The following is a 14,455-nucleotide window of genomic DNA, read 5'->3' as shown; positions in this document are numbered from 1 at the left end:
CTATTTTATTGTGCAACTGAGATCAAACTGAGAACCCTTTACTTGGCTAATGGAGGAAAAAGACCAGTAACAATTTAGATATTTCTGATAAAAAATTGCTATTTTTAAACTGCAGGTAAAGAAGTGTTAAAACGAATTATTATTCCCGATGGTTGAAGAGTAGCACCACTCTGGTAAGAAGCCATACTGTGTGACCTCCTTTGGGGAGTTAGTGTTTTGCTCTGCAGCAGGGCTGCTCTGTGAGATATTTCCTACGTTTCTCCAGAGGCTTTTTAGCTTAGTGCTTTGCCCTGTGGTTGTCAAAGGCAAAACATACAGAATGGCAGAATGTACATTTCCTCTGCTTTTTATATCCACAGGACAAACATGGTGGAATTATAATGCTGTTTCACTAAAATGTACTTCAGGGAGCTTCTATTTGAAGAGAACAACACATTTCATCACTTATTTAACTGACAGTGGATTAATAATTTGTTGCAATTGATTCTGAATTAAGTATTGATTAAGAGAATAACATGGCAGTGGCCATGTACCCTAGCACTGAGGTGTACTGTAGCACTCTCCAAACTGCCTCAACCTTGGGTGCTAGGGCAGGCGAGGCGAACAGCGTAGTCTTGAGAGGACTAAGCATTGCAGGCAAACGTGAGAATTCTAATGACAATGACACCAAATGATCCAAACTTCTGTCTGATACCAACAACATCGCTGAAAACCAGTCTTAGCTTGTGACCCTGACAGATTCCTTTGGTTGGTCTTAGTCTCCAAGACCAGTCAGTCTACCCATGGCCGACCCCATCCCGACTAATGAAACGCTGCAAGAGGGTGGAAAATATGACCTGATCTTGTGTTTCAGAACACGAGGGCACAGTGACAGCCTGACTGTGGATCCGTCTCTGTCTTTAATCTTCTGCTTGCATCTTGACCACAGTACACTTGGCACATTGTAGAAGAACAGGCAGACTGACTTTGATGTTGTTGACTCTAGTCATTCATTCCTGAGTGTAAGCGGGACATGAAAACTATAGCAGAGCAACACAAAGCAGCTGCCTCGTCCTGCAAGCAATCTGCCTTGAATCCTTGGTAGAGAGAGGGTAGCCATGTTATGATATTGCACCTGACTGCCACATTTCTTGTTTATTCTTTTATTCTTAAAAATGCATGTGTTGGTACTTTAACAATGTGCTTCAAATATATTGTATGTAATAACCACTGACAGAGCAAAACCCAATATATTATAGACACAAACTAGATCTGACATTGGCAAATTACACTGTAAAAATACCCTAAATACCCAGGGAAATTGTCTCAAATATGAAAGTAGACGACATGCTTATCACTGACATATAGTCAATAAGGAAAGTTCACACAGCAGGTTAAGAACTGGAATGAGTAACTATTTCTGATAGATATTTGGATGTATGAGAATCGGATGGTGTAAAGACGTGAGTAAATCGTGTTTCTTCTGTGTCATGTTTTCTCAGTTGTTCATCTTTTGTTTTAAAATTGTATCTTGATATTTTGAATGAACTGTCAAATACTGTGTGGGTTGATTTGATAGGTTTGTCTTTTTGTATGTTTTGGGAGTGTTCTGTTTGTATTGTTTTGGGAGTGTTCTGTTTGTATTGTTTCGGGAGTGTTCTGTTTGTATTGTTTCGGGAGTGTTCTGTTTGTATTGTTTTGGGAGTGTTCTGTTTGTATTGTTTTGGGAGTGTTCTGTTTGTATTGTTTCGGGAGTGTTCTGTTTGTATTGTTTCGGGAGTGTTCTGTTTGTATTGTTTTGGGAGTGTTCTGTTTGTATTGTTTTGGGAGTGTTCTGTTTGTATTGTTTTGGGAGTGTTCTGTTTGTATTGTTTTGGGAGTGTTCTGTTTGTATTGTTTCGGGAGTGTTCTGTTTGTATTGTTTCGGGAGTGTTCTGTTTGTATTGTTTCGGGAGTGTTCTGTTTGTATTGTTTCGGGAGTGTTCTGTTTGTATTGTTTCGGGAGTGTTCTGTTTGTATTGTTTTGGGAGTGTTCTGTTTGTATTGTTTCGGGAGTGTTCTGTTTGTATTGTTTTGGGAGTGTTCTGTTTGTATTGTTTTGGGAGTGTTCTGTTTGTATTGTTTTGGGAGTGTTCTGTATGTATTGTTTTCCAGTTTTTGTTTTGTCACCTCAACATATGTATTCATTTGACACCTGAATCATACTTGATGGTAACAGTGAAAGAGTCCTTAGACATCCCCCACCACAGACACTGATCTTATACTCTTTACATTGCCCCTCCTCGTTGTTGGACTGGATCAAGACGGGACGAAGCAACGCATGTTTACCTAGCAGCAATCACAGGCACAAGGGGATAGCCATCTGACAGGCATGCTCAGTACAGCGCGTACATCAGCATGTGTCATTATCATGTCAGCCGCTACTGGACAGACAGACAGACCTTCAGTGACACGTTAGCTAGGAGAGTACTGTCCTCTATCTCGCTGTTAGCCTGTCAGCGCTCTCAGTCCACTGACCTCTAGGTTGCTGGGTCATGGCTATTGTGAGTGACTTCATGTGTTTGCATGCCCTCATAGGACACCCTGCCAGCTCTGGATACGGATCACGCAAGAGGGAACTAAATGATCACCTGTTTTTTTGTTGTTGTTGTTGCTTTGTCCCCGTGACTACATCATGCATTATAACACTGTTATGTTATGGCACTGTTATAGCGCTTTATTTATTTAGTCTGTCATTACTATAGTCTAAAAAAGGGGGGATGGTACTCTTCCAAACCAGATAGCCATGCCATTGCCAGGGATTCTTCTTGCTTGGGGACTTAGTAGGGAAACAGATGTCAGTACACCCAGTTTGTCCTGATGTTGTGCCCATTCTGCCCATTGTTTAGCTGCTTCTCTCCACACTGATACCAGTACTGGAACCTGGCCCGATGTGACTTACCATGTCCATAGCAACAGCTCAGTATGAGCAGGAGACAGTACTAATTGTGCAAAGCTTCTGTTACTAAACTCATTCCTATTCACATAGTTATTTTCTGAGACTTACTGTGAACCATAAATGTTGTCGAAGTATGTTGTCTAAATTGCTGTGAAAATAAGACGTCTAGCCAGATAAGATCAAATAACCTCCCATTCTCTCCTCTTTTATGTAAATATTATGCTATTATGCATGAAGCAGACTACAGTGGTGAATACAATATATTTAATGAAGTTAAATTACAAACCCTGATCATTTTTCAGGAAGAAAATAAATACAGAAATCGAGCAGTCATGTAGAGAGCATAATGTCTTACAAACATAACGCCCTACTTCAGGACTCATTAGAAACTGTTTAGCTTTTACATTCCTTAGTCTTATTCAGTCAAATCTACCTGTATATTTTATTGATCTCATTGCAATTAGAAGTTAAAAAAGTAGCTATATACACTAATCATGCAGCCACAGATCTTAATAGAATCAACATGTTGATATATATATATATATATATATATATATATATATATATATATATATATATATATATATATATATATATATATACAGTATATATATATACAGTATATATATATACAGTATATATATGATAGAAAACCAGATTGGCTACAATTCCATATTACTCCAATTTAGATCTACCGCTCTCTTGTAGTTCCTAATGTTACATTTGATTGATGTTAATTGCACAGTATAGGCCTACGCAAGTCAGATTTATAGGTGGCTCTGTGGATGCATGTGCAGTGAAGGGCTGTATTTTGTGAGGCGTTGGCTACCCTCAGCTAGAACCAAAATGGGCTGCTAGTTTTTGTTTGTCTGTTAGTCAGGAAAGGGTTCCTGTTAGATCCACCTTGCTAAACCCTTGGTCAAAAAGCTACATGTGCCCATAACAATTGCACCTATTTTATGTACATACAGAGCTATATTACAGTAGCTATTCTGCTAGTCCCAATCGTAAGTGCTTTTTTGAACAGTGTGTGCCGATTACTCAAAGCGATACAGGTAGGGTCTGGTACGGTAGGGGTTAGTCCTGGTGTATGAAAGGTGACAGGTAGTTTTGCCTGCTCTCTGTGTTGTCTTGGCCAGGACCCTGCTCTATCGCTTTGTAAAGTATGAAGTAGTTTAAAGCTTGAATAACATAAAATAACATAATATAATGTTATTTATGTTATTTCCCACGTGAAGAACTCCTGTAAACCTTGCCGTATTGAAACTCAGTGAACAAGGCATCTTAGACAAGCTGAAAAACAAATGGTGGTACGATAAGGGTGAATGTGGAACCAAGGACTCTGGAAGTAAGGTCAGTCGCTGCAGGTCTTTTTGTACTGATTGCAAATTGCATTTTGACTTAACTGTTCATATGCAAATACCTAAATACCATACATTTAAAAATATATATGTATAGAATATTTTTCCTTTCCTTTTTTTTCTTTTTCTTTTTGTGTTCCAAGAATGACATATCTGCAACACAGTGAAAACATTCTAAACAATATTCATGGCATAGTTTGTCTTACACATCCGCATCCACATTATGAATGTTTACATTACTGTTCAATTATGAATTATTATTATTCCTAAGATCTCATCACACAGCTTAGACATATGTAATGATAGTTGAAAAGGTGCAGCATGCCCTGGAAAATGTCAAATTACATTTGTATTCATATTTACCATAGACAAATGACAACCCTTGAATTGTAACCATTATGCTACTGTTTTGTTGACCAAACTTTTATTGAAATATTGTTTATTAGTGTCCTTACTTATTTGCGTGCTAATTGAGTATATTGAATCTATTAACATTATACAGTGTGACTTACTGAACAAGCTTCTTTACTCTGACAAACTCCAAAATAACTTTCAAACTCCACCGGGTCATACAGTGATCATGTGGAATCTGACGGTCATGTTTGGACTGTGGAATGTCACAATAAGGAGATTTTGTTTGCACACTTCATGAAGTTAAAGGATTTAATATAAACCAGTTATTTAACCCTCTGAGAAATTCAGAGGACAGGACATACTGGCCCTGTAGCCAATGTCAGGGCTCTCCTATGACAGTCTATATGAAGCACAATTTAAAGGACACACTTATAGGGTTAAAATGCAAATGGTAAAACTCTTATAAATTCATTTCAATATCTAAGTTTGGATCTTAGTAGCAGCAAAATGGTTCAATTCACAGTTCTAACATCTTGCCACTTTGATTGAAATTGTGAGATTCAGTCAGATTATTAATGGTACATTTGAAGAACTACAATATCACAGTGAAGTCAGGGCCAATTAAGAGTTTTTTGACCTGTACGACATTGACCACCTTCCTTTAGGGTGGCCTCGTAAACGAGCCACAGAGTAGTGTATAAGGAACCTTTTTCTCGACATTCACCAATCTAGCTATGTTATTAAAACTACCTGCAGAGTTGACCCACCTCTCCTGCTATTGTTGAGGATTGACTGACCTACAAGACAGTCCCAAGCTGCTCCCAGCTTCCCACTGTTGTAGGGAAGTCATTCAGCAGGTCAACCTCTGTAGTTTACTTCAATACTACCCCACAGTAGGCATATGTCTCCATGGGATTCACTGCCTATACAGTTGATAGAACCATACAGAGTTGTTGGGGTAATCCATTAGATCACTAATAGTGGGGGTGTCATCTTCATTAGAGCTGGATTTGACTTGGGGAGATTTTGCCTTTCTTGTTTGATCAGGTCACAACCGAAATGTCTGTAAAAAAAAATTCTTAACATTGTTCTTTACCTTCCCCAGGACAAGACAAGTGCTCTAAGCTTGAGCAATGTGGCGGGAGTCTTCTATATTCTGGTTGGAGGGCTAGGGCTGGCTATGACCGTGGCTTTGATAGAGTTCTGTTATAAGTCACGGGCTGAAACCAAACGACTGAATCTGGCTAAGAATGCCCAAAACTTTAAACCAGCTCCTCCGGCAAACACCCAGAATTTTGCCACGTACCGAGAAGGCTATAATGTGTATGGAACAGAGAGTGTTAAAATCTAGGGGGTATGTCTCTCCCTAATTTTGTCCCAGTTGTCTGGGCCAGGGCTCTTCAACCCTGTTCCTGGAGAGATACCGTCTTGGAGGTTTTTGCTCCAACCCTAATCTAGTGCACCTGATTCTAATAATTAGCTCGTGGATACACTGAATAAGGTTGCTTACAACTGGGGTTGGAGTGAAAACCTATAGGAGGGTAGCTCACCAGGAACATGGTTGGAGAACCCTGTCTTGGGCACTAAGTGTCTCTCAGAATTGATGTCACCCTGTTACTGAATGCCATTGCAACACAATGTTATGATAAGCTGAGAATGTTTTCAACATAAGCAATGCATGTATTGTATGTTCGAGAATATTTTTCAAGAATAGGCTACAAACACTGATTTTGAATGCTGTTGAAATCTAGTCTTCAAGGGTCCTGAATGGTCTATATGGTTTATGTAAGTTTGCCTATTACTGAAAAATATAACATTTTATGGTATCAACAAAAAATTCTGTTGAAATCCGACTCCGGTTTTACAGATCTGAAGTCTGTCCCTTCCGCTGGTGTCTGGAGGAAGGGACAGTCACTCTGTAGGAACACAACCCACTGGCTGGCACCCTGGAGGCGAGGCGGCAGACTTGGTCATCAGCTTGGACCCAAACCCACAGTCAACAAATGCCCATCCTGTGTTGCCAAGCCTGGCACGATTATTGACCACGGTGACGCAATAGGACATGTGCTTCTTCAAATATGGGACTTGCCTCTCTTAGTGCCTTACGGAGCATTCAGCATCACAGCAATGCAACTCCATTTTGGTTCACTTGAAAATACAAGAATCGCAAAAGAATATAGGGTAGGAAAGAAAGAAAACATTTATACTGTTGTAATCTATAAGTGGGGAAAGTTTTAGTTCAATTATTTTGAAGAAAAAAAGCCATTACTTACCATTAAGAAACTCATCCCAGAGAACATTTTAAGTCATTTCAAGCCTTTACAGGTGTATTTTAGTGGTAAAATGTTTATTGAAAAAATGTTGTGTTTTATTGAACGTACTAGAGTCATCTGCCTATTTTACGATAAAATTATTTTCAATGTCATATAATAATCTAAGACAAACTTCAATCAATAGGGTAGGATCAAAAGAAAAGGACAATGTTGTACCCTAATCTTTTATTTAAAAAATATGAATAATTTGAAATCATTGGTTATTTAAAATGTCAAGTGCTGTCCATTTTCTTAGAGCCTGATGGACAAGAAGCTGACATTTTATCACCATGGTAGCAGCATAACATGACTGGTTAAAAATAAATACAATATTTAATTTGGGCAATGGCCCACACTTGTCACTACTGCCAAACAAAAATATTAATATTAAATATTACATTTTATGAAGACATGACCAGTTTTTAAAAGCCAAATGGGGCCATGTTGTGATTGAGGTTTTTGATTGAACAGAGTATTAAAAGTTGTAGAGAACACTTGCATATGTACAGTATAGGCCTACTGAGCATAATAGATTTTTTGTTATAAACAGTACACCCCAATTTACAACATATAAAAGGTTTGAGTACTCACATTAATCAAAATCGGCTACATATCTTTCACAAAAAGGTCATTAAATTGTAAGTCTAATTGCAATGCAATCCAATGATAATATATACTAATGGAGTTAAATCTCTATCTTAACATGTTTCGTAAATAATAGCACACTATATCTAGTTGTAATTTACATTCATTTCTTTGTACCTGTGTTTTCTGTTTAGATTGATCATTATTCAGTAATTAACCCAATGAGAGTGGAGAGATCAGAAGAATACAACTAGAGTATTTCTGTTTTATGTTTCTGAGAAAAATAACTATCAGAAGAATACAAGAGTATTTCTGTGTTTTTATGTTTCTACAAAAACTGTGATCCACTAGCCTACACTTTGAAGACATGCCAAGCAGAAAACGGATGATGATGATAAGATAATTCTTTAACCATGGAGAAGCATAAATGTTAAGAAACATTGATTTTATTAATGAAGGCTTCTCTTATCCTTTTTTTTTTTTACAAATAAAATGCATGTGAAATTGGTGATCACTTTACCGAACTGCAACCTAAAGCAGACCCTAGGAAGTTAGCAGACAATCTCAACTTTATAATGAATCGGATCCTTTTAGTTATTTAATTTGTAATTGCACCTCAGCAATGAGAAAATTGCCAAGCTGCGTAGTGATAACAAGAACTGCATGTGTGGACATACTGAACCTTGTGAGGTCCTGTACAAAGAATTTTATTACATTTTGTAAATAAAAGTGGATTTAAAATTCAGTTATTTTCTAATATTATTGGTTAAGCTATTGAATGTTATTGTCATACAGGGACAATACATTTTATCATCGAAATATCTCCAGTGATCATACTGCACCATATAATAGACAGGAAGAAACCGGGAGATATTAACATTTATCCAGCCAACTATTCATCCCGCAAGCATGATCTTGAACTGGTCAGAGAATGACACAATATGGACAATCCATAAGGCTTGCCCTGGAGTAGAATGCCATTACGGTTGAATGGTATATGCAATTTTTTCACGACAATGCACTATATTACAAAGAAGGAATGAGAGAGGGTTATTTCCAATGAACATGTATACACTAGCAGGATTGCCAGACTGGACAGGACTTGGTCTGGGGATTTTGTGTGATAAATGATGTAAAGCCAGGGAACTTGTGATTTACGACCAAGCTAAAACAGAGGCAGAGAGGAACAGGAGAATGCTCTCAACTGTAAAATAACAAGACTAGGAGCCTAGTCTGAACACTATTTGTTTAACCTTTAACTTGGCAAGTCAATTAAGAACAAATTCTAATTTACAAACAATGACGGCCTACCAAGAGGCATCCTGCCGGGACAAAACACACGAGAAAGACAACACTTCATAGACCTAAAACACAGAATGGTAACAACACAGTAGCAGCACAAACATGGTAGAAACCTTTAGCCACAGGTAACAGCACTAAGGTAGAACGGGTGTTGTACAGTATATGGAGGATGAGGGTTGCAGTAGGTCACTAAGATAGGGGGAGTGAGGCCCTAAGAGGGTTTTATAAATAAGCATCAGTAAATGAGTCTTGCAACAGGTATACAGATATGGCCAGTTTACAGCGTGAAGTGATATAGCCGATAAGGAGCATTGGTGGAAAATCTGATGGCGAACACTAGACTATACATGTAAGGTATTTAAGAGCTTCACTTACAAAAAAAGATTGCAGTTTTGAAACGGCAGGAAAAGTGCAGTCAACTGTGGTATTTTGGGCACAGTAATTGCAGAATAACTGCAGTGTACTGAAGTTATACTGCACTCTGACTGAAATCTTTTTTCTTAAGGGTTTCTGTACATATCAGAAAATAAACTGCAATAGCTTGTCCTATAAGGCTTTATAGCATTGCTCAACACTGGGGATGTCTCTGTGCAAGGTTTCACATCAGGAAATGCACGGTTTAGAGCATTCTCTGTGTACCCTTTGTGTGGGAACTTGAACTTTCTAATAACTTCTTGCCTGACCAACTGAAAGGTCTGTGTTACTTCAGCTTAACTGTAACAACGAAGTGAAGTGGGATGGCAAATAACCCTAAAAGTTCAAATAAGTGGACACCAAACACGAATGGCTCACTAGGAAAACTATCATTTATTAGTTTAAAAAAAAGCATACACTTGTCGAGTACAGCAGATAAAAACTCCAAAAAAGGTTGTTTCTGAAACATTTGTATTTGGAGTACAAAGCTTTCTAAATTTGTACATTTTTTTTTATTGGCTTCAAGGAGGAACTGTCATTTTACAAATGATTTAAAAACCTGATAACACACAATCGCATAATGGACATAGCAAAGGGACATCGAAAAATAAACATAACAGATATGACTTACATGTTACCTTTATTATTGTACACATAATATACAAACTGGTCATTTGTATCATTTCACTCAATACATGCCTAAAGACTTGCCTGGATTAAAAGGAGGATAAATAAAATAGACATGTAACTAAATGAGGTAAATGCAAATATGGAGCATGTCTATTAATGCCAATAAAACAAGAAAGAGGGGAGGAGCCTGACAACAAGAAACAGATACATTTTTTTCATCAGGCATTTGTGATTATCAACTGTATGACCTGATGCTTTCGAGACCATTTCATACAGTTACCAGTTTAATTTCTGAATAGAATAACATTTCGTGATTTGAATAGCACATTGTGCCAATATTCAAAAGTAAAAAACAAGAAACTCACTTTCAGTTGGTTACTGAAATAAATTGAAATAAAAAATAAAGGAGATCTGCAAGTTTCAAACACTAAAACTAACATCACTTGCAGACAGTTACAACTGAAACAGGCAGAAATGAGTAAAATTTCAGATGCCTCATCTCAGACTGCACAAGGCAGAGAAAACGGAGCACTAGCTAACAGCATGGTACAGGAGGGAGGGGGGTAACTGTCTGTCTCTCCGTCTGTCTGTCTAGGGGAAAGCACGGCTTCTCCAGGTCTGCTGCAGCCCACAGATTGGGAGGGGAGGGTGAGGAAGGAGTATAAGAATGAAGACATGCTTTAGACAAAGACCAAATCATACAAACACTTGAAAGTCAAGCTTAATATTAAATTAACTTTTCATATACTATTCCATTACTACTTACCTTCACTGACTGAACTGTAACACATTATCTGTGCTTGTCAGAAGACTTATGAGTACCACCATTAAGGAAAAACTTCAAACAGTAAAAACATTGCAATTCGTTAGATACACATGACAAAGATCAATAGAAAATCTACCACAAGGTAGCGAGATTAGAAACATCTCACAGGGTCATGTTTATTTAGACCCAATATTTTGATTTGGTTGTTGTCTTGAATAATACAATTAAAATATATACAGTACTCAAGGTAATACAATTATAATTACACCAAATACTAGGTCTCCAGAAGTTAGTTAATTCCATAATTTCAGTTCTGAAGTGTTACCCAGAACTTTCAAGGATATTGTTTTTTCTCATCCTTTCCACCACTGCTGTCCCTCTTCTCCTTCTTGTCAGATTTTTCTTTGTCGTGCCTAGACTCCTTCAACAAACAGACAGGAAATACACACGTCAATCAAAACATCACTACTGCCCACCAGTGGTACATAGTAGTCGTGGCCAAAAATTGAGAACGACACAAATATACATTTTCAAAGTCTGCTGCCTCAGTTCGTATGATGGCAATTTGCATCTACTCCAGAATGTTATGAAGTGTGATCAGATGAATTGCAAAGTCCCTCTTTCCCATGCAAATGAACTGAATCGCCAAAAAACATTTCCACTGCATTTCAGCCCTGCCACAAAAGGACTAGCTGACATCATGTCAGTGATTCTCTCATTAACACAGGTGTGAGTGTTGACGAGGACAAGGCTGGAGATCACTCTGTCATGCAGATAGAGTTTGAATAACAGACTGGGAGCTTCAAAAGGAGGGTGGTGCTTGGAATCATTGTTCTTCCTCTGCCAACCATGGTTACCTGCAAGGAAACACGCGCCATCATCATTGCTTTGCACAAAAAGGGATTCATAGGCAAGGATATTGCTGCCAGTAAGATTGCACCCACATCAACCATTTATTGGATCATCAACAACTTCAAGGAGAGGGGTTCAATTGTTGTGAAGAAGGCTTCAGGGCACCCAAGAAAGTCCAGTAAGCACCAGGACCGTCTCCTAAAGTTGATTCCGCTGCGGGATCGGGGCACCACCAGTACAGAGCTTGCTCAGTAATGGCAGCAGGCAGGTGTGAGTGCATCTGCACACACAGTGAGGCGAAGACTTTTGGAGGATGGCCTGATGTCAAGAAGGGCAGCAAAGAAGCCACTTCTCTCCAGGAAAAACATCAGGGACAGACTGATATTCTGCAAAAGGTACAGGGGTTGGACTGCTGAGGACTGGGGTAAAGTAAATTTATCTGATTGAATCCCATTTCCGAAAGCTTGCCCGGAGAAGACACGGTGAGCACTACCATCAGTCCCGTGTCATGGCAACAGTAAAGCATCTTGAGACCATTCATGTGTGGGTTGCTTCTCAGTCAAGGGAGTGGGCTCACTCACAATTTTGCCTAAGAACACAGCCATGAATAAAGAACGGTACCAACACATCCTTCGAGAGCAACTTCTCCCAACCATCCAGGAACAGTTTGGTGACAAACAATGCCTTTTCCAGCACGATGGAGCACCTTGCCATAAGGCAAAAGTGATAACTAAGTGGCTTGGGGAACAAAACATTGATATTTTGGGTCCATGGCCAGGAAACTCCCCAGACCTTAATCCCATTGAGAACTTGTGGTCATTCCTCTAGAGGCGGGTGGACAAACAAAACCCCACAAATTCTGACAACTCAAGCATTGATTATGCAAGAATGGACTGCCATCAGTCAGAATGTAGCCCAGAAATTAATTGACAGCATGCCAGGGCAGATTGCAGAGGTCTTGAAAAAAAAGGGTCAGCAATGCAAATACTGACTCTTCGCATCAACTTCATGTATTTGTCAATAAAAGCCTTTGACACTTATGAATTGCTTGTAATTATTCTTCACTATTCCATAGTAACATCTGACAAAAATATCTAAAGACACTGAGACAGCAGACTTTGTGGAAATTAATATTTGTGTCATTCTCAAAACCTTTGGCCACAACTGTACACCTGGACCACCAATGTGTGGGCCTTGAGAAAGTATTCATACTTGCCTTAGTCCAAATTTTGTGTTACAGCCTGAATTCAAAATTGATTAAAAACAAAATTCTTACCCATCTACACACAATACCCCATAATGACAAAATTAAAACATGTTTTTAGAAATGTTAGCAAATTTAATGAAAATTAAATACAGAAACATCCAATTTACATTGCCTTCGGATGGTATTCAGACCCTTTTCCCCAATTTGTTACACTACAGCCTTATTGTAAAATGGATTAAATTGTTTGTTTTTTCTTCTCAATCCACACACACAATACCCCATAATGACAAAGAAAAAAGTTTAGAAATATTAGCAAATTTACAAAAAATAAATAAAAATAAATGTACATAAGTATTCAGACCCTTTACTCAGTACTTTATTGATGCACCTTTGGCAGCGATTACAGCCTCGAGTCTTCTTGGGTATGACACTACAAGCTTGCACACCTGTATTTGGGGAGTTTATCCCATTCTTCTCTGCCGATCCTCTCAAGCTCTGTTAGGTTAGATGGGAAGTAATGCTGCACAGCTATTTTCAGAGATTCGATTGGGTTCAAGTCGGTCTCTGGCTAGGCCAAGGAAGGACATTCAGAAACTCATCCCAAAGTCACTCCTGCGTTGTCTTGGCTGTGTGCTTAGGGAAGGTAAACCTCCCCCCCAGTCTGAGGTCCTGAGGGCTCTGAAAACCTGCTCCATCAAGGATCTCTGTACTTTGCGCCGTTCATCTTACCCTCGGTCCAGACTCAACTCCCAGTCCCTGCAGCTGAAAAACATCCACACAGCATGATTCTGCCACCACTGTGCCATCCGTAGGGATGCTGCCAGATTTCCTCCAGACATGACATTTAGGCCAAAGAGTAATCTTGGTTTCATCAGACCAGAAAATCTTGTTTCTCATGGTCGGAGTGTCCTTTAGATGCCTTTTGGCAAACTCCAAGCGGGCTGTTGTGTGCCTTTTTGCTGAGTGGCTTCCGTCGGGCCACTCTACCATTAAGGCCTGATTGGTTGAGAGCTGCAGAGATGGTTGTCTTCTGGAAGGTTCCCCCATTTCCACAGAGGAACTCAGGAGGTCTGTCAGAGTGACCATTGGGTTCTTGTTCACCTCCCTGACCAAGGCCCTTCTCCTCCGATTGCACAGTTTGGCCAGGGGGGGCAGCTCTTGGTGGTTCCAAACTTCTTCCATTTAAGAATGATGGGGGGACCTTCAATGCTGCAGATTGTTTTTTTTGGTACCCTTCCCCAGATCTGTGCTTTGACACAATCCTGCCTCAGAGCTCTACGGACAATTCCTTCGACCTCACGGCTTGGTTTTTGCTCTGACATGCACTGTCAACTGTGGGACCTTACAGGTGTGTGCCTTTCCAAATCATGTCCAATCAATTGAATTTACCACAGGTGGACTCCAATCAAGTTGTAGAAACATCTCAAGGATGATCAATGCAAACAGGAAGCACCTGAGCTCAATTTCAATTCTCATCGCAGAGAGTCTGAAAACATATGTAAATAAGGTATGCTTTTTATATTTAGCACATTTTCAAACATTTCTAAAAACCTGTTTTCACTTTGTCATTATGGGGTATTGTGTGTAGATTGATGATTTGTAAAATTTATTTAATTGTTTTTAGGGATAGGTGTCCCGTCAATGGGACAGTTGTAAATCATGCAGCGCCTTGTCACAATGACAGATTTTTAGAGAAACAAATGTCGGTACATACAAGTGTCTTATATCGGCTGAAAGCTTAAATTGTTAATATAA

At 39.0% G+C, this 14,455-nt stretch overlaps 2 protein-coding genes across 4 annotated transcripts in view; one reads left to right on the top strand and one right to left on the bottom strand.

Annotated features, from left to right (window-relative positions):
• Positions 1-8,274, top strand: part of LOC112257743 (glutamate receptor 3) — a 115,151-nt gene extending 106,877 nt beyond the window's left edge. The window contains exons 14-16 of one of the 2 annotated variants that reach the window (XM_024431551.2): positions 4,156-4,270; positions 5,738-5,986; positions 6,500-8,274. In XM_024431551.2, coding sequence (XP_024287319.2) covers positions 4,156-4,270; positions 5,738-5,983 — 361 coding nt within the window. In that variant the 3' untranslated portion in view covers positions 5,984-5,986; positions 6,500-8,274. The remainder of the gene's footprint in view (positions 1-4,155; positions 4,271-5,737; positions 5,987-6,499) is intronic. The other variant, XM_042326759.1, reaches the window with a different exon arrangement.
• A 1,345-nt stretch (positions 8,275-9,619) lies between these two features.
• Positions 9,620-14,455, bottom strand: part of LOC112257742 (THO complex subunit 2) — a 70,985-nt gene continuing 66,149 nt past the window's right edge. The window contains exons 37-39 of one of the 2 annotated variants that reach the window (XM_024431550.2): positions 10,986-11,062; positions 10,642-10,693; positions 9,620-10,493 (exon numbers count right to left, since the gene is read on the bottom strand). In XM_024431550.2, the coding sequence (XP_024287318.1) occupies positions 10,666-10,693; positions 10,986-11,062 (105 nt within the window). In that variant the 3' untranslated portion in view covers positions 9,620-10,493; positions 10,642-10,665. Of the gene's footprint in view, positions 10,497-10,641; positions 10,694-10,985; positions 11,063-14,455 lie in introns of both variants that reach the window. The other variant, XM_024431549.2, reaches the window with a different exon arrangement.

The sequence above is a fragment of the Oncorhynchus tshawytscha genome, linkage group LG09 (assembly GCF_018296145.1).
Source record: "Oncorhynchus tshawytscha isolate Ot180627B linkage group LG09, Otsh_v2.0, whole genome shotgun sequence".
NCBI lineage: Eukaryota > Metazoa > Chordata > Actinopteri > Salmoniformes > Salmonidae > Oncorhynchus > Oncorhynchus tshawytscha.
Note: the sequence above shows the minus strand (reverse complement) of the source record. Positions and strands in the feature narration are given on the sequence as shown.